Here is a 12,232-nt window from a genome sequence, read left to right on the forward strand (position 1 = left end):
CTTTTTTTTTCCGCGAAATATCGAATAGTATTTATATATCAAGAAAATAAGACATAAAAAACAGAAATAGTATTTGCGTCAAGCTTCGATGTCTCGAATATAAAAAGTGCGATTAATTTTCTTATTCATCGACAAACTGATATTTTTGATATTCAATGACTGAACCTTTATATATAATATAAAGATAATCTTTTCAAGGTTATAATTAATTTTTCTTGCATAATTAATAAAGTGAACTTATATAATTAATAAGCTAATGATGTCTCTGCATAAGAACCGATTTATCTAGAATTATAATGTGCAACAATTAATTTATATCATTTAAAGATGAATTAGATTTCTCTTTGTTCCTTTATACAAATATAAATATAAAATTCCGAATTACAAATCAATAAAACAAATTATAATAATAGACATTAAAAGATAACTATTTAACTTCAACAATTAAACTTATAAAATCGATTATTTTAGTAATGTATTAATTTAGTAAATTTTAATATGTTATTTCTATATCTACATAGAAAATAAAATGAAACTAGAATTTTTTAAATAATATTATATTTTAAATCATATATTTTTCAACTACATAATTACAATATCTCGTATTAAACGTTAATCACACGTGATTAATTCTTATATTTCATTCTAAATGTATTTTTAATCTTTTTAATAAATCTTACGCATATATAAATAATGAACAGGTTAATAATACCTTCACAGTTAATAATCACCAAACATATATATAATTAATCATTTTTTATAATTGTACCATAAATAGAACGATAAAGTAACTTTTACACATTTTTCACAGTAACAGTATAATAATTTGTTGTAATCGTCAAGGGAACAGGAATATACACTTTAACCTCGTTTCCATTAAGCGAGCAATGCGTATCACTTTACGAATCCCAAGTCATCGTTGATAAATTAAAGACTTTGAAAATGAACAATCGTTTTTTACAATCAATTCAAACAAAACTCAGATGAACAAAAAATTTATCGATCAGATCACATAGTTCGTCTTAACTAATGATGCAGTTCGAACGGGTCACTGATCACGTAAACGTATAAACATTCTACAAATAAATGTCTGACACTACGTGTGAACCGTTGCGACGCACTTTAAGCGATCGTACGACTGTAGAATATAAATGTGAAGTTTTATCATTGACGTTACGCATATATTCCAGCAAATTTTCGAGATGTTATTTATTTGAAAAATTGGTATCGATCAATAAAGTTCAATAGATCAATTGTTACCGTTGTTCCATCATTCTTTTTTTTTTTTTGTTTTGTATTCATTTTCTTCGCACTTTCCGTACAATACATTTCGTAATGATTTATCCGGAATTTACAAATATTTAATAGAATATTCAATTTTGAAATATTACATACCTAATTCTAAGAACTGTAAGTAATCGGATTTGATCTGTATAAATAAATTAAATGCAACGCATGATAATATAAAAAAGATTAGAAAAAGAAAAGTAAAAGAATGTGTTTTGCCTTTGCTTGTTAATAATTAAGAGTTGAAATAAGGGCAAGAATTTACAATAAAATTAGAATTAGTGAGACATCTAGTGGCGAAGATAGAAAGGGCCATCTAACAAAGTGAAATTGTTTGAAAAATATGTATATATGTACCACATTTTTTATAGTTTTATAAATATATATAATTTAGTTTATTGTGTATAACACGAATATGTTACGTAATCCAACGACAAATGTATTGATGATTGATGTTAATATTAATATAGAAACCAGAAATAAAACAACGAAGACATATCGAAGTAGATTGGAAAATAAAAAAATAGAATAGATTACCGACAGGTCGTGCAACCAAGATAGCGCCACCAATCCCCTCATATCCTGTAATAACACGCAAATAATTTACTTTCTACGTTTTGCGACATTTCTCTACGATGGATTGTTGAAGTCGCGAAATTCGAGTGGATTTATTTGGAAGAGAAAATTAGGTGCCAGCGTTAATTTAGTCTCGTAAACAATGTGGTTTTCGTTCCAAATACGAGGATTTCCGGTGTTTTATCAGACTTCATAAAGTCAAGTATTACAATTGGTATGTCGATATTATAATCTTCGTTACGAATAATTTTCTAGTATATTCTCTTTGAAACGATAATGAATTTCTTTTTTCCTTTTTTTATTTGTTCTTTCTGATCTATCTTACCATGCAAATATTTTTATACCGATTTTATCAGTTGTATAATTCGTGAAAAGGAAGTGTTAATCGAAAATTATAAGATATGATTTTTATTTTTTATTCAATTATATAAAAATAACAAGATAGAATCAATCATATATTATAATTATATATATACATATATTCATGATACATAATAATATGATATATTAGTCTAACAATTTTGTAAAAAAAATAAGCTTGTCAGATATATATATATATATCATTTCTTTATTATTCAATGTGATGATTCAAATTGATAATTATTGTACATTTATAGTTATATAATGAGAATTCATATTAACATAATAAATTGTTCTTTTAATCTTTTGAAACTTTTTTTAAACAACTATTTTAATCAACTATTATATGTATTTTAAATATATATTAATTTCTTTCAATTTTCGTTATGCCTTACATTATAATTGGAATACATTTTCATATTATTTTCCTACTTTTTTTTATCATTTTTCTTTATCATTTTTTATTTATGGTTTTATACTCATTACATTGTTAGATTATTTTTAAAGCCATTTTGCACATAATATTATTAATAAAATTTTCTAACAAAATTTTTGACAGTTACAAATTATCAATACTATAAATTCCTTTTATATAAAAGTATTAATTTTTATAATAAATGATATTTTATAAATAAATTTTATAAATTATGAATCATCTATCCAATTTGATATAAAATTATAAATCCATAACCTAAAATTTGTAAATCAATTTATTAATATCTTAAATAAATAAAATAATTGATTGAATAGAAATAAGAAATATATATTTATAAATTTCAATATTTATAGATATTAGTTTTAATCGAGGATGATATAAATTTTTTGTTTTATGATTTTATTTTCAATAATTCGTAATCATAATAAAATAATTTACAATTTCAATTTTTCACGTTAAATGAAATTTGTGTTTCAGTATCGCAATTTACAAGCAAAGTTTGAATAGATTTCCTTCATTTTATGTACGTATATACTTCTCATTTACGTTAAGAGTCGTTAACTCGGAAAACATCTGTACATGTATCTGTAGCAAAGTTGTATTTCTCTATCATTCAAATAATTGCGAGTGAAAATGTATGCACGTACAAATAAGAGATAAATGTCTAATGCTCTTATCATGGTGCTTGATGGAATGAGTTTCTTTACTCAATGTACATTTTCACAGGATTAGTTTCGTTCCAACGTTAAATTTACTTGCTTGACTCTCTCTTTTCAACCAGTTGTGCATATATATACACAATGTTTTGCAATGTAAAGTTTATATGATTCTAATCATCATATTATGCATAAGAATAAAAATAACGAATAAAGGTATGTATAATATAATATAATATTATAATATATATAATCATTATCGTGATCAGATTTAAAATTTTTTTTTTAATACAAGAATGATTATTTTATGGCAGAAAGAATGAATGATACTATTTGAAAATTTCTTGATAATTTGAAATTATCATTGAATTGATTTAATGAATATTATGACTAAAATATTTTTAAATTATTAAAAAAGAAAGTCATGTTTCTATAATTAAATAATTTAAAAAAAATTAAAATTATTTCTGAAATGAAGTTATTATAAGAAAGAAATTAATTCAATTAAAATTTATATAAATCTATGATTTCAGAATTTCAGAATATTAACTAAAAAAAATTCCAAATAGTCTTCTAATTAAGTTTAATTGATTAATTCGATCTGCATCAACTTTAAATTTTAATACATAATGATGGAATAGATTATCATGAATGAATAGCATCGATAAAAATTAAACATAAAAGAATTTTTACTGAAATAATTATTCGATTATTTCTAATAAACGATTTAAATTATTATAATTTAATATGAATCAAATTCAATATTATAAAATTTGGGATATTCATATAATTAATATCATTGATAACTTGATTTAATAGAAAAAAAAATTAATAAACTATTAATTTGAAACTCATATATATAAAAAATTAAATATAAAATTTTTAACGAAGGAAAACAAATAATTAAAAAAAAAAAATGATAAAAGTTAATATTTAAATGATTTCAATATTATGATTTTTCAATAAAAATAAATTAGAAAATTTATTTAAGAATAAATAAAGAATAATATAAATAGTTAATGTTGAAAGTATAATAATAATAATTATATAATAATATATATAATTATATATAAAATAATTATATATAATAATAATTAAATATGAAATGAAATGAAATTAATACATCAATAGTTAAATTAAAGGCGATAACACATTTATTCAATTAAAAATGTATTTTGCAGTTTCATTCTTTTTTTGCATGTAAGTCAATAATGTGCATATAAATGACACGTCAAATTTTTTTTTCAGATTACAAGTCAGCTATTTCAAATGATAATGCTGTTTTAATTTTTTACAAATTTTATACAAAATATATAATACCATGACAAAGAATTGTTACTACATTTTTCCATCTATATCGTAATCTTAGAATAACATTTGTTTTCTTATTAAAAATCAGAACGTTGATAGTATCTATATACAAGATAAAGAACGAGCATCAAGAATGTTAAATAAAATATTTTTTAGATAATGTGTCGTCCTTTTCATTATCGGTTAATGGTGCAATGATAGTAAGTACTTCTCTGAGACTGGTACCACACCGTTGTGCGACGCAAATGTTGAGTCATCACGTCTGGAAATATCATAATTACATGGTTCACGTATATACATATATTTTCTTCTTGAGTGTATATGGTATATGTATGGTCTACCAGGTAAATGATGACGTGTCTAGAATATTCAAGCTTGAACTACAAGATTTCCTAGTAGAAAAAAAATAAAAAATAACCAAAGATTTTACATTTCTTTCAGAGTTGCATCCGAGGATTGTGATTCGAAATTTTAATTAAACTATTAAATTATCCTGACTCAACGGAATGAATTATTTCATTAATAGAAATAATTTCATATAAGATTAAGATATTCTTTTTAAAATCTTATATCTTTTTTCATTGTAAAAATAAATTATTATATAGAAATACAGGTGAGTCGAATACAATTATTTTACAATAAATATCTTAGGAAACTTATTAAATGAATTCACTTTAATATTTTTTGCTTTTATTTTTTTCAGAAACATCAAGATAATTCTTTACACGTCGCATAATTTTTTTCAATATCTATAATAATGTGAATATTCTAATTGTTTATTCAAATACAAATTCCAACACAATTTCCGTCTTATTTTAAAAATGTGATATCATCAAGGAAAATCAATGGAAACATGATATCATAATTAATTAATTAATTCATCTTTTATCACTACCATTATAAATACCCATATACACACACACAATATATATATATAAATATGGAAAGCAAAAACTGCAGTTAAACGTCAAATCCCGCTTAATCCATCCAACGCATCAGAAGCTTGCGTAAGCTTTATTTTACATAAACAATATATGGTAAGCATCGAAACGCGTCTGCGTGGCGAAAAATCGTTCCACGATGATACGATTGATTTTCCGTTTTTCACAATATAAACCCCGTAACCATTATACATTCCTGTAAAGGAATTTGCATTATTTGCCTTATAAAAATATAAACACTCAACGCCATTTCAACGCGTTCGTTATTTCGCATTCGTATGACTAGTGCTTAATGATTTATCCTTATTCATCTCTGTAACTGATTTGGAAAGGCATTTTTGCAAGATACATTCATAGAATCGAATGACAATATATGGTGACATATTATTATCAAGGTTAGCAGTTCTTATTCATGTATTTCCGCGAAAAATTTATCGTTAAACTCTTATCCTCAAATTTGTTAAAATAGTTTATACTGCGGTTTTATCTCTCTGCTTTTTTTTTTTTTTTTAGAACTGGCAAACCATTCGCAGTACCGAGAAACTGAACATTTGAAGAGAATTATTCTTTCAAGAAGGAACATGATATTTTTACTAATTTTTGATCGCAGATAATTTTTACAACTGCTGCAGAATTTTTATAATTTTTCTTGTAACGAATACAAGAAAAATAAATCATTTTTAAATTTTATTCTCTATCTAAAATATTGTTAATCATATATTGAATTCAATATATATATATAATATTCAATATTATACAGATTAATACATATTTTTTAAAGTTAAACAAATTTTGAATTTAACATAAAATTTTATTAATTAAATGCAAAAAGTAAGTATTTCTTTTAAGAGTTTTTCCACGTATCTAATATTCCATAATTTTTGTTCACTATCTTTTATGTTTTGCGGACTCCTAATCGGGCTCTAAAATTATCTGCAGGAACATATTCAGACGTCACTATCTGTGTTAAGGTCGAGCGAAGGAAAAGTGGAGCAAATATTCGCTCATCATTCTTGAATAGACATACACGCGAAAGCTTCATTGACGGAATAATGTAACAAAAAAGAAAAGAAAGAGAGGGAGAGAAAGAAAAAAGAAAGAAAGTCGAAATCAATTAAAAGATAGATTAAAAATAAGTGATAAAAAATATTCTGTAAGAATATACCAACGTAAAAAATTAATCTCGACATAGAATGGAATGGAAAGATATCACCCCAGTAACCCTCTGGTATCAAGCGGAGCCAGGCACTGTTTATGGATTATTCGAGGTACGGTGGTGTCGGTTGCTATAGCTTAAACACCGTTTTCCACCTGTGTGCCACCTTTCGTCAGCCTGAAGGAATCTCTCAAGGGTTATACTCAACGTGGTTGAGTCGATCACGGTTAGTCACACAGCGAAGTGCCCTTCGTCCACTCGGTTAGAACTGTCGAAAAATGGGAGAACACTCGTCCTGGAGGATACCTGAGATACCACTCGAGATAGATCTTGCTCGGATGGCGGTTGATAAGCCGTCGGTCGTCGAGCGAAATCGATCTTGTGAATAGACCTATTGAGCAGCATCAAGATAAATAAAGAAAGAAAAAAAAAAAAGAAAAGAAAAGAAAAGAGTGATACAGAGTGGACAAATGTCGTGAAAAAAAAAAACGGTTCGAGGACGTAAAAGAGGTTTAAAGAGGGATGTCTGAATGGGTGGTGTCTGCTCGTTTCGAGGTCGCGGTAGCCAGGTGAACTCTGGCTCGATCCTTGATCGTGTGATCAGTCAAGCGAGCGACGAGGATCAATGTCTGTTGTATCGTCTGGCCAATTACAAAAAGGGTGGCGAGCTGATCGAGTCGTACAATCAAGGTGGCCAGTTCGAGGTAGAAAAATTGATCAGGGAACAATTCGGTGTATTGATGTATGCGAACGGTAAGGGCCAGGTGATTAATCGTGCCGAGTATCTACGCTGGAAATTCCGAGACCTCGAGCAAGTTGTGCTCCCTATCGAAGCTTCTTTGTCACAGTTCGACCCTTTGGCTCAATGGAACGATCACGAAGCGTGCTGGCAAATGCAGTACAGAGGTTCGCTAGGAGAGACTCTCCTGCATGTTCTGATTATATGCGATACCAGGATACACACACGAGTGGCGCGTATTCTGCTCAAGTGCTTTCCACGATTGGCCATTGACGTAGTCGAGGGTGAGGAGTACCTTGGCGCTAGCGCGCTCCATCTAGCGATCGCGTACAACAATAATGAACTGGTGCAAGACCTCGTTGAGGCGGGAGCGATCATTTCTCAGCGGGCGATAGGCAGCTTTTTCCTACCCAGGGACCAACAACGAATGAATCCGGCTAAGAATACGGATTACGAGGGATTAGCTTATCTGGGGGAATATCCCCTCGCCTGGGCCGCTTGTTGTGCAAACGAGAGCGTTTACAACTTATTACTCGACTCTGGCGCTGATCCCGACGAGCAAGACTCTTTCGGAAACATGATACTGCATATGGTAGTGGTTTGTGATAAATTGGTACGTATTTCGTGTGAGATTTTGCATTTTTAATATTTTTTTAAAAAAATTGTACTCTTCCGTGTCATGTGTAATTCTGTATGAATTATTATTCACATTGAGTGACTTTGATTTTTGCAAGATTTAATAAATCTTTCGTTGATATAATATTTAAAATTAGTTAAAAAATTTTTAAATATTTTTAAATATAATCTAGAAAATTGATAAGATTTAAACTTGATAAAGTTCGCAAGTACATAGTTAACTGAAGTTTAACACCTATGGTCGTAAAAATATATAAGATAAGGGGTTAATCATCCTTATATGGGTTTAAGCGAGATAATCGAGTTAGCATCATCCGCGACATCAGACGGAGTCCATCGAACGAGCAGGCGAATTAATCGACTCACCATAAATTTCATTCCGCGTACCCTATACCAAGTAAACAGTTTATTCGGTTATCCGATATAACGTTACCCTAACAAGAGGGTATTCGTCCGGAAACGGGCCGGAAAAATTGATCAGCTATTTTAGTCTCTTTTTAAAGAAATTATAAAGAAAAATTTTAAAATGAAATTTTATTGATCTTTCACAATTTTACTTTTGAATTTTACATAAAATTTATATGAGTTCTATTTGTTCTATTTCGAATTCAAATTCTGATTTCAAAAATCAAGTATATAAATAAAGTCGAAGCATGCTAAATTACAATAAAAAAATCATATTTCAAGAATAATTACATAAAAATAATTTTATTCCAAAAAGAAATAAACAAAGATACGAAATAATAACAAAATTTTTAAAGAAAAAAAAAAAAAGAAAAGAAAAAATTGTAGCCTAACCTAACTTCACACGAACTTGTTTTTAAACAAGAGATCGCTCTGCGCGCTCTATTTTTCTCCGACCATCCAGAAAGATTTCCGCTAAATCGAGTACAATAGCACGGTTGTATAATGCAGGACATGTTCGGATATGCTCTCCGTCATCCGAAGCTTCCTGCTCGCAATGGGATTGTGAATGCTGCCGGACTGACCCCATTGACGCTCGCCTGCCAGTTGGGCCGTGCTGAAGTCTTTCGGGAGATGTTGGAACTGTCCGCACGAGAATTCTGGCGCTACAGTAACATCACCTGCTCAGCATATCCCCTGAATGCGCTCGATACGCTGTTGCCCGATGGTAGAACAAGTACGTCGTAATGCTAATCGAATTACACGCTTTCGAGAATCATCGTCCAGGATTCGTCGTATACGAGTTCAATTGTGCCACTTACTTTGTGTCGTGTCTTCGTGTAATTGTCAAGATTCAAGGCCGAATCATCTTTATATAGCTTCGTCTTTTTCGGTACAGGTTAGATTCAGAAATACAATAAACGTTGGATAAGGGCCAATAATCGAAATTTAGACTACTAGCACTTGTGAAGGAATAGTGAAATCGAAATTTAATTCGAATATGTTTCAATTAAATTTCGAATAGAAAATGAATAAGAGAAAAAGGATTAAAATTTAATATATAAACATATCGAGTGAATTTCATAGCGTAGAAGAAATTCTTTCTAAATCAATGATTGAAATGAATACCGAATATATATCGTATATCGTTTTGGAAAATTATCCAATGTTCATTGTATCATATACATGTAATTTATGAAGAAAAATAACGACACAAGGATAAAAGGAATATTTCCTTGCGACACTTTGAATATGCATCTTTATTTTTGTGAATTAATTAAGTTTATCGATCAAATACGCATTCTTTTCACTAATATTTTTTTGCAGCTCTACAATTGCTTCATCTCTTTGAGGTGATTTTGAATGATTTTAGAAGTGAAATAATGGTACTTAGAAATTTCTGTTTTAAATCTAGAAAAACAATCTATTCATCTCTCTCAAATCAGCCAATTTCCCAGCAATCACATTTCTTACACGTTATTCAACATAAATTCAATACCGTTTAATTTCCACGAAATTCGTCTCTTCTTATAAAGAGATGCATCGATGGAGCCAGATTTCAACCTTGCCACGATCTGCATTTAAAGAGGTTGGCAATCGGACTTGCGCCAAATTGTATCGAAGTTTCCTCCAGTCTCTCTCTCTCTCTCTCTCTCTCTCTCTCTCTCTCTCTCTCTCTCTCTCTCTCTCTCTCTCTCTCTCTTCCCCACACTTGATTCATCTTCGAACTCGTGCAATGTGAATGTATTTCACGATAGGGTGCGAGTTTTCCAGACGTTTGGGTGATTCATGGATAACGTTTGGGATGGGTGAAAGAAACATACATAGATAAGACGGGGTGAAGAAAGGGAGGGTGTTGGGCGGAAGATTGTGCAACGTTGGGAGAGATCACCCTTGGAGAAGGGTGTATAAGAAGGAAGACAAGAGAAAGCGGGTCGTTGCAGGATGCAATTACGGCCATTTAACGAAGTTTCGAGATTAGCCGCGGACGCGGAGTTGGGTGCTCGCGTTTCATTTAGTTTCGGAATCCATTATCCTTTCACCCATTCCTCCCGCCTTAACCTCACCTCCTCCACGTCCCTTTACGTTCCTTCGTTTCCTAGCCGTGCCCGTCTTTGTCACCGCGGCTTGAATGTCATCCGATGGATTCCTCGATAACTGTGTCTAGAGATGGGAGGCGATGTTGGGTGTACCAGAAAGGAGATAGATGAACTTTTGACTCGACCTCCTTCCTTACGGGTACGCTTAATTATTGTGGAGCCAAGGGCAAAGGTTTGTTGGTTAAGAGTAAACTAGCCAAGTTCAAACTTTTTTTCCTTTTTCATACATTTTTTTTTCTTTCTTGCTCGATTTTTCCGCAGTTTTTTGATTGCTTAGAGTGATATAAATACGCTTTTCTATATTATCGTTACATAACCGTTTTACAAAAATTTATTAATAATTAAAGCGTTTAAAGTTGCAAACATAACATATAGTATTTTTATTGTTTTATATAGTTATATAACATATAGTATTTTTATAGTTTATCCTAGCTTTATTAGTTAACATATTCGAGATTGGTGATTTGTACAATGTGTGTGTTATGGCCATTTCCTATTCTATAGCAGTCGCGTCATAAAGTTTCCTAAGAAATATAAAAGATGAAGAAGAGTTTTTTTCTACGTATCAGATTTTTTTTTTTTTTGCATACGCGTTCAGTGCAAGTGTTGTCGTCGATAAGCACACCCATTTTGAATTTCGTTACATTTTTCGTCGTTTCACAACTGTTTTTTTTTGTATTTATCGAAAATCAATATGTGCCATTCGAAAACCCTTTCGATTCGATGGTCGACAAACAATCGATGGTCGATTTTATTGTATAAAAAAAAAAAAAAAAAGAAAAGAAAATCAATCACTTTATTTCTCTTTACCTCAATCTCTTCTACTCTTAGCCTATCCCTAAAATAATTAATTTATTTTATTTATCCACGTCCACGTCACAATATTTCAACTTTTAACCAGACCTTCTACCATCCAATTCATAACCGTCAATGTCTATATCTCGGTCTATCCCAATATAACCCATCGCTGCCAATATTCCAATCCACGGCAGGAATCGAGAGGGAAAACAAAGAAAGTACACTACGCTTTCGCACACGTGTTGTCATTATCGATCACGCGCGAGAAAGGGGAGGGAGGGAGAGAGAGAGAGAGATAGTAAACGAAATACCGGCAACGAACTAAAAGCGATAAAGTTGATCGATGAAATTCCTAACGCCTCTTTGTCTCCATCAACCGGGACCTGACACGAAAATCCATCGGCCGTGTGCGTTCACAGGGACAGAGGTTTCCTGATATAATCTGTCGCGCTATTACATCACCAACGATCGACTTTTGATGTTCCCCTCGATGAAATTAACCTCGCAAAGATAGCTTAAATCGATTACCAAAGGGATGGCCGCCTCCGTTGAAACGTTAATAATTATCCGGACGCAGCACTTAAGGACGATTATCACCGATAGCAAAGGCTGAAATCGTTATTCAACTTCGGTTCAACGTCCGTTTTTGCGGAACTCTACGTCCAATCCTTGATCTCTCTTCCTCGTTTCGTAGTGGGGAGGACGAAGCGCGCGAGAATCGTCGGGCAAAACTTTCGCGAGATTCGTGCTCGAGTTGGATATAATTACGAGTTGCGGTGACGAATCGGCGTACCACTGGTAAGTTTCTCGTGTATGCGAACTTCTGTTCGAC

At 30.8% G+C, this 12,232-nt stretch overlaps 1 protein-coding gene and 1 long non-coding RNA gene across 5 annotated transcripts in view; both read left to right on the forward strand.

Moving 5' to 3' along the window:
• Nucleotides 1-1,852: 1,852 nt before the first annotated feature.
• LOC105737259 (uncharacterized) lies at nt 1,853-5,428 on the forward strand. 2 transcript variants are annotated; one of them, XR_004226127.2, is made up of 5 exons: nt 1,853-2,077; nt 3,137-3,531; nt 4,564-4,970; nt 5,068-5,239; nt 5,330-5,428. It is a non-coding gene; the product is annotated as an uncharacterized LOC105737259 (long non-coding RNA). The 2 variants fall into 2 exon arrangements; XR_015293639.1 differs by having other exon boundaries at nt 1,937-2,077; nt 4,783-4,970.
• Nucleotides 5,429-7,169: 1,741 nt separating this feature from the next.
• The window catches only part of iav (transient receptor potential cation channel subfamily V iav), a 48,130-nt gene continuing 43,067 nt past the window's right edge, over nt 7,170-12,232 (forward strand). For 2 of the 3 annotated variants that reach the window (XM_086913231.1, XM_012494591.3), the window contains exons 1-2: nt 7,173-8,075; nt 9,014-9,239. In XM_086913231.1, the coding sequence (XP_086769357.1) occupies nt 7,254-8,075; nt 9,014-9,239 (1,048 nt within the window). In that variant the 5' untranslated portion in view covers nt 7,173-7,253. Of the gene's footprint in view, nt 8,076-9,013; nt 9,240-12,232 lie in introns of all 3 variants that reach the window. The other variant, XM_086913232.1, reaches the window with a different exon arrangement.

The sequence above is a fragment of the Apis florea genome, unplaced genomic scaffold (genome assembly GCF_048593485.1).
Source record: "Apis florea isolate Af1SG1 unplaced genomic scaffold, ASM4859348v1 contig_3496_pilon, whole genome shotgun sequence".
NCBI classification, from domain to species: Eukaryota; Metazoa; Arthropoda; class Insecta; order Hymenoptera; family Apidae; genus Apis; species Apis florea.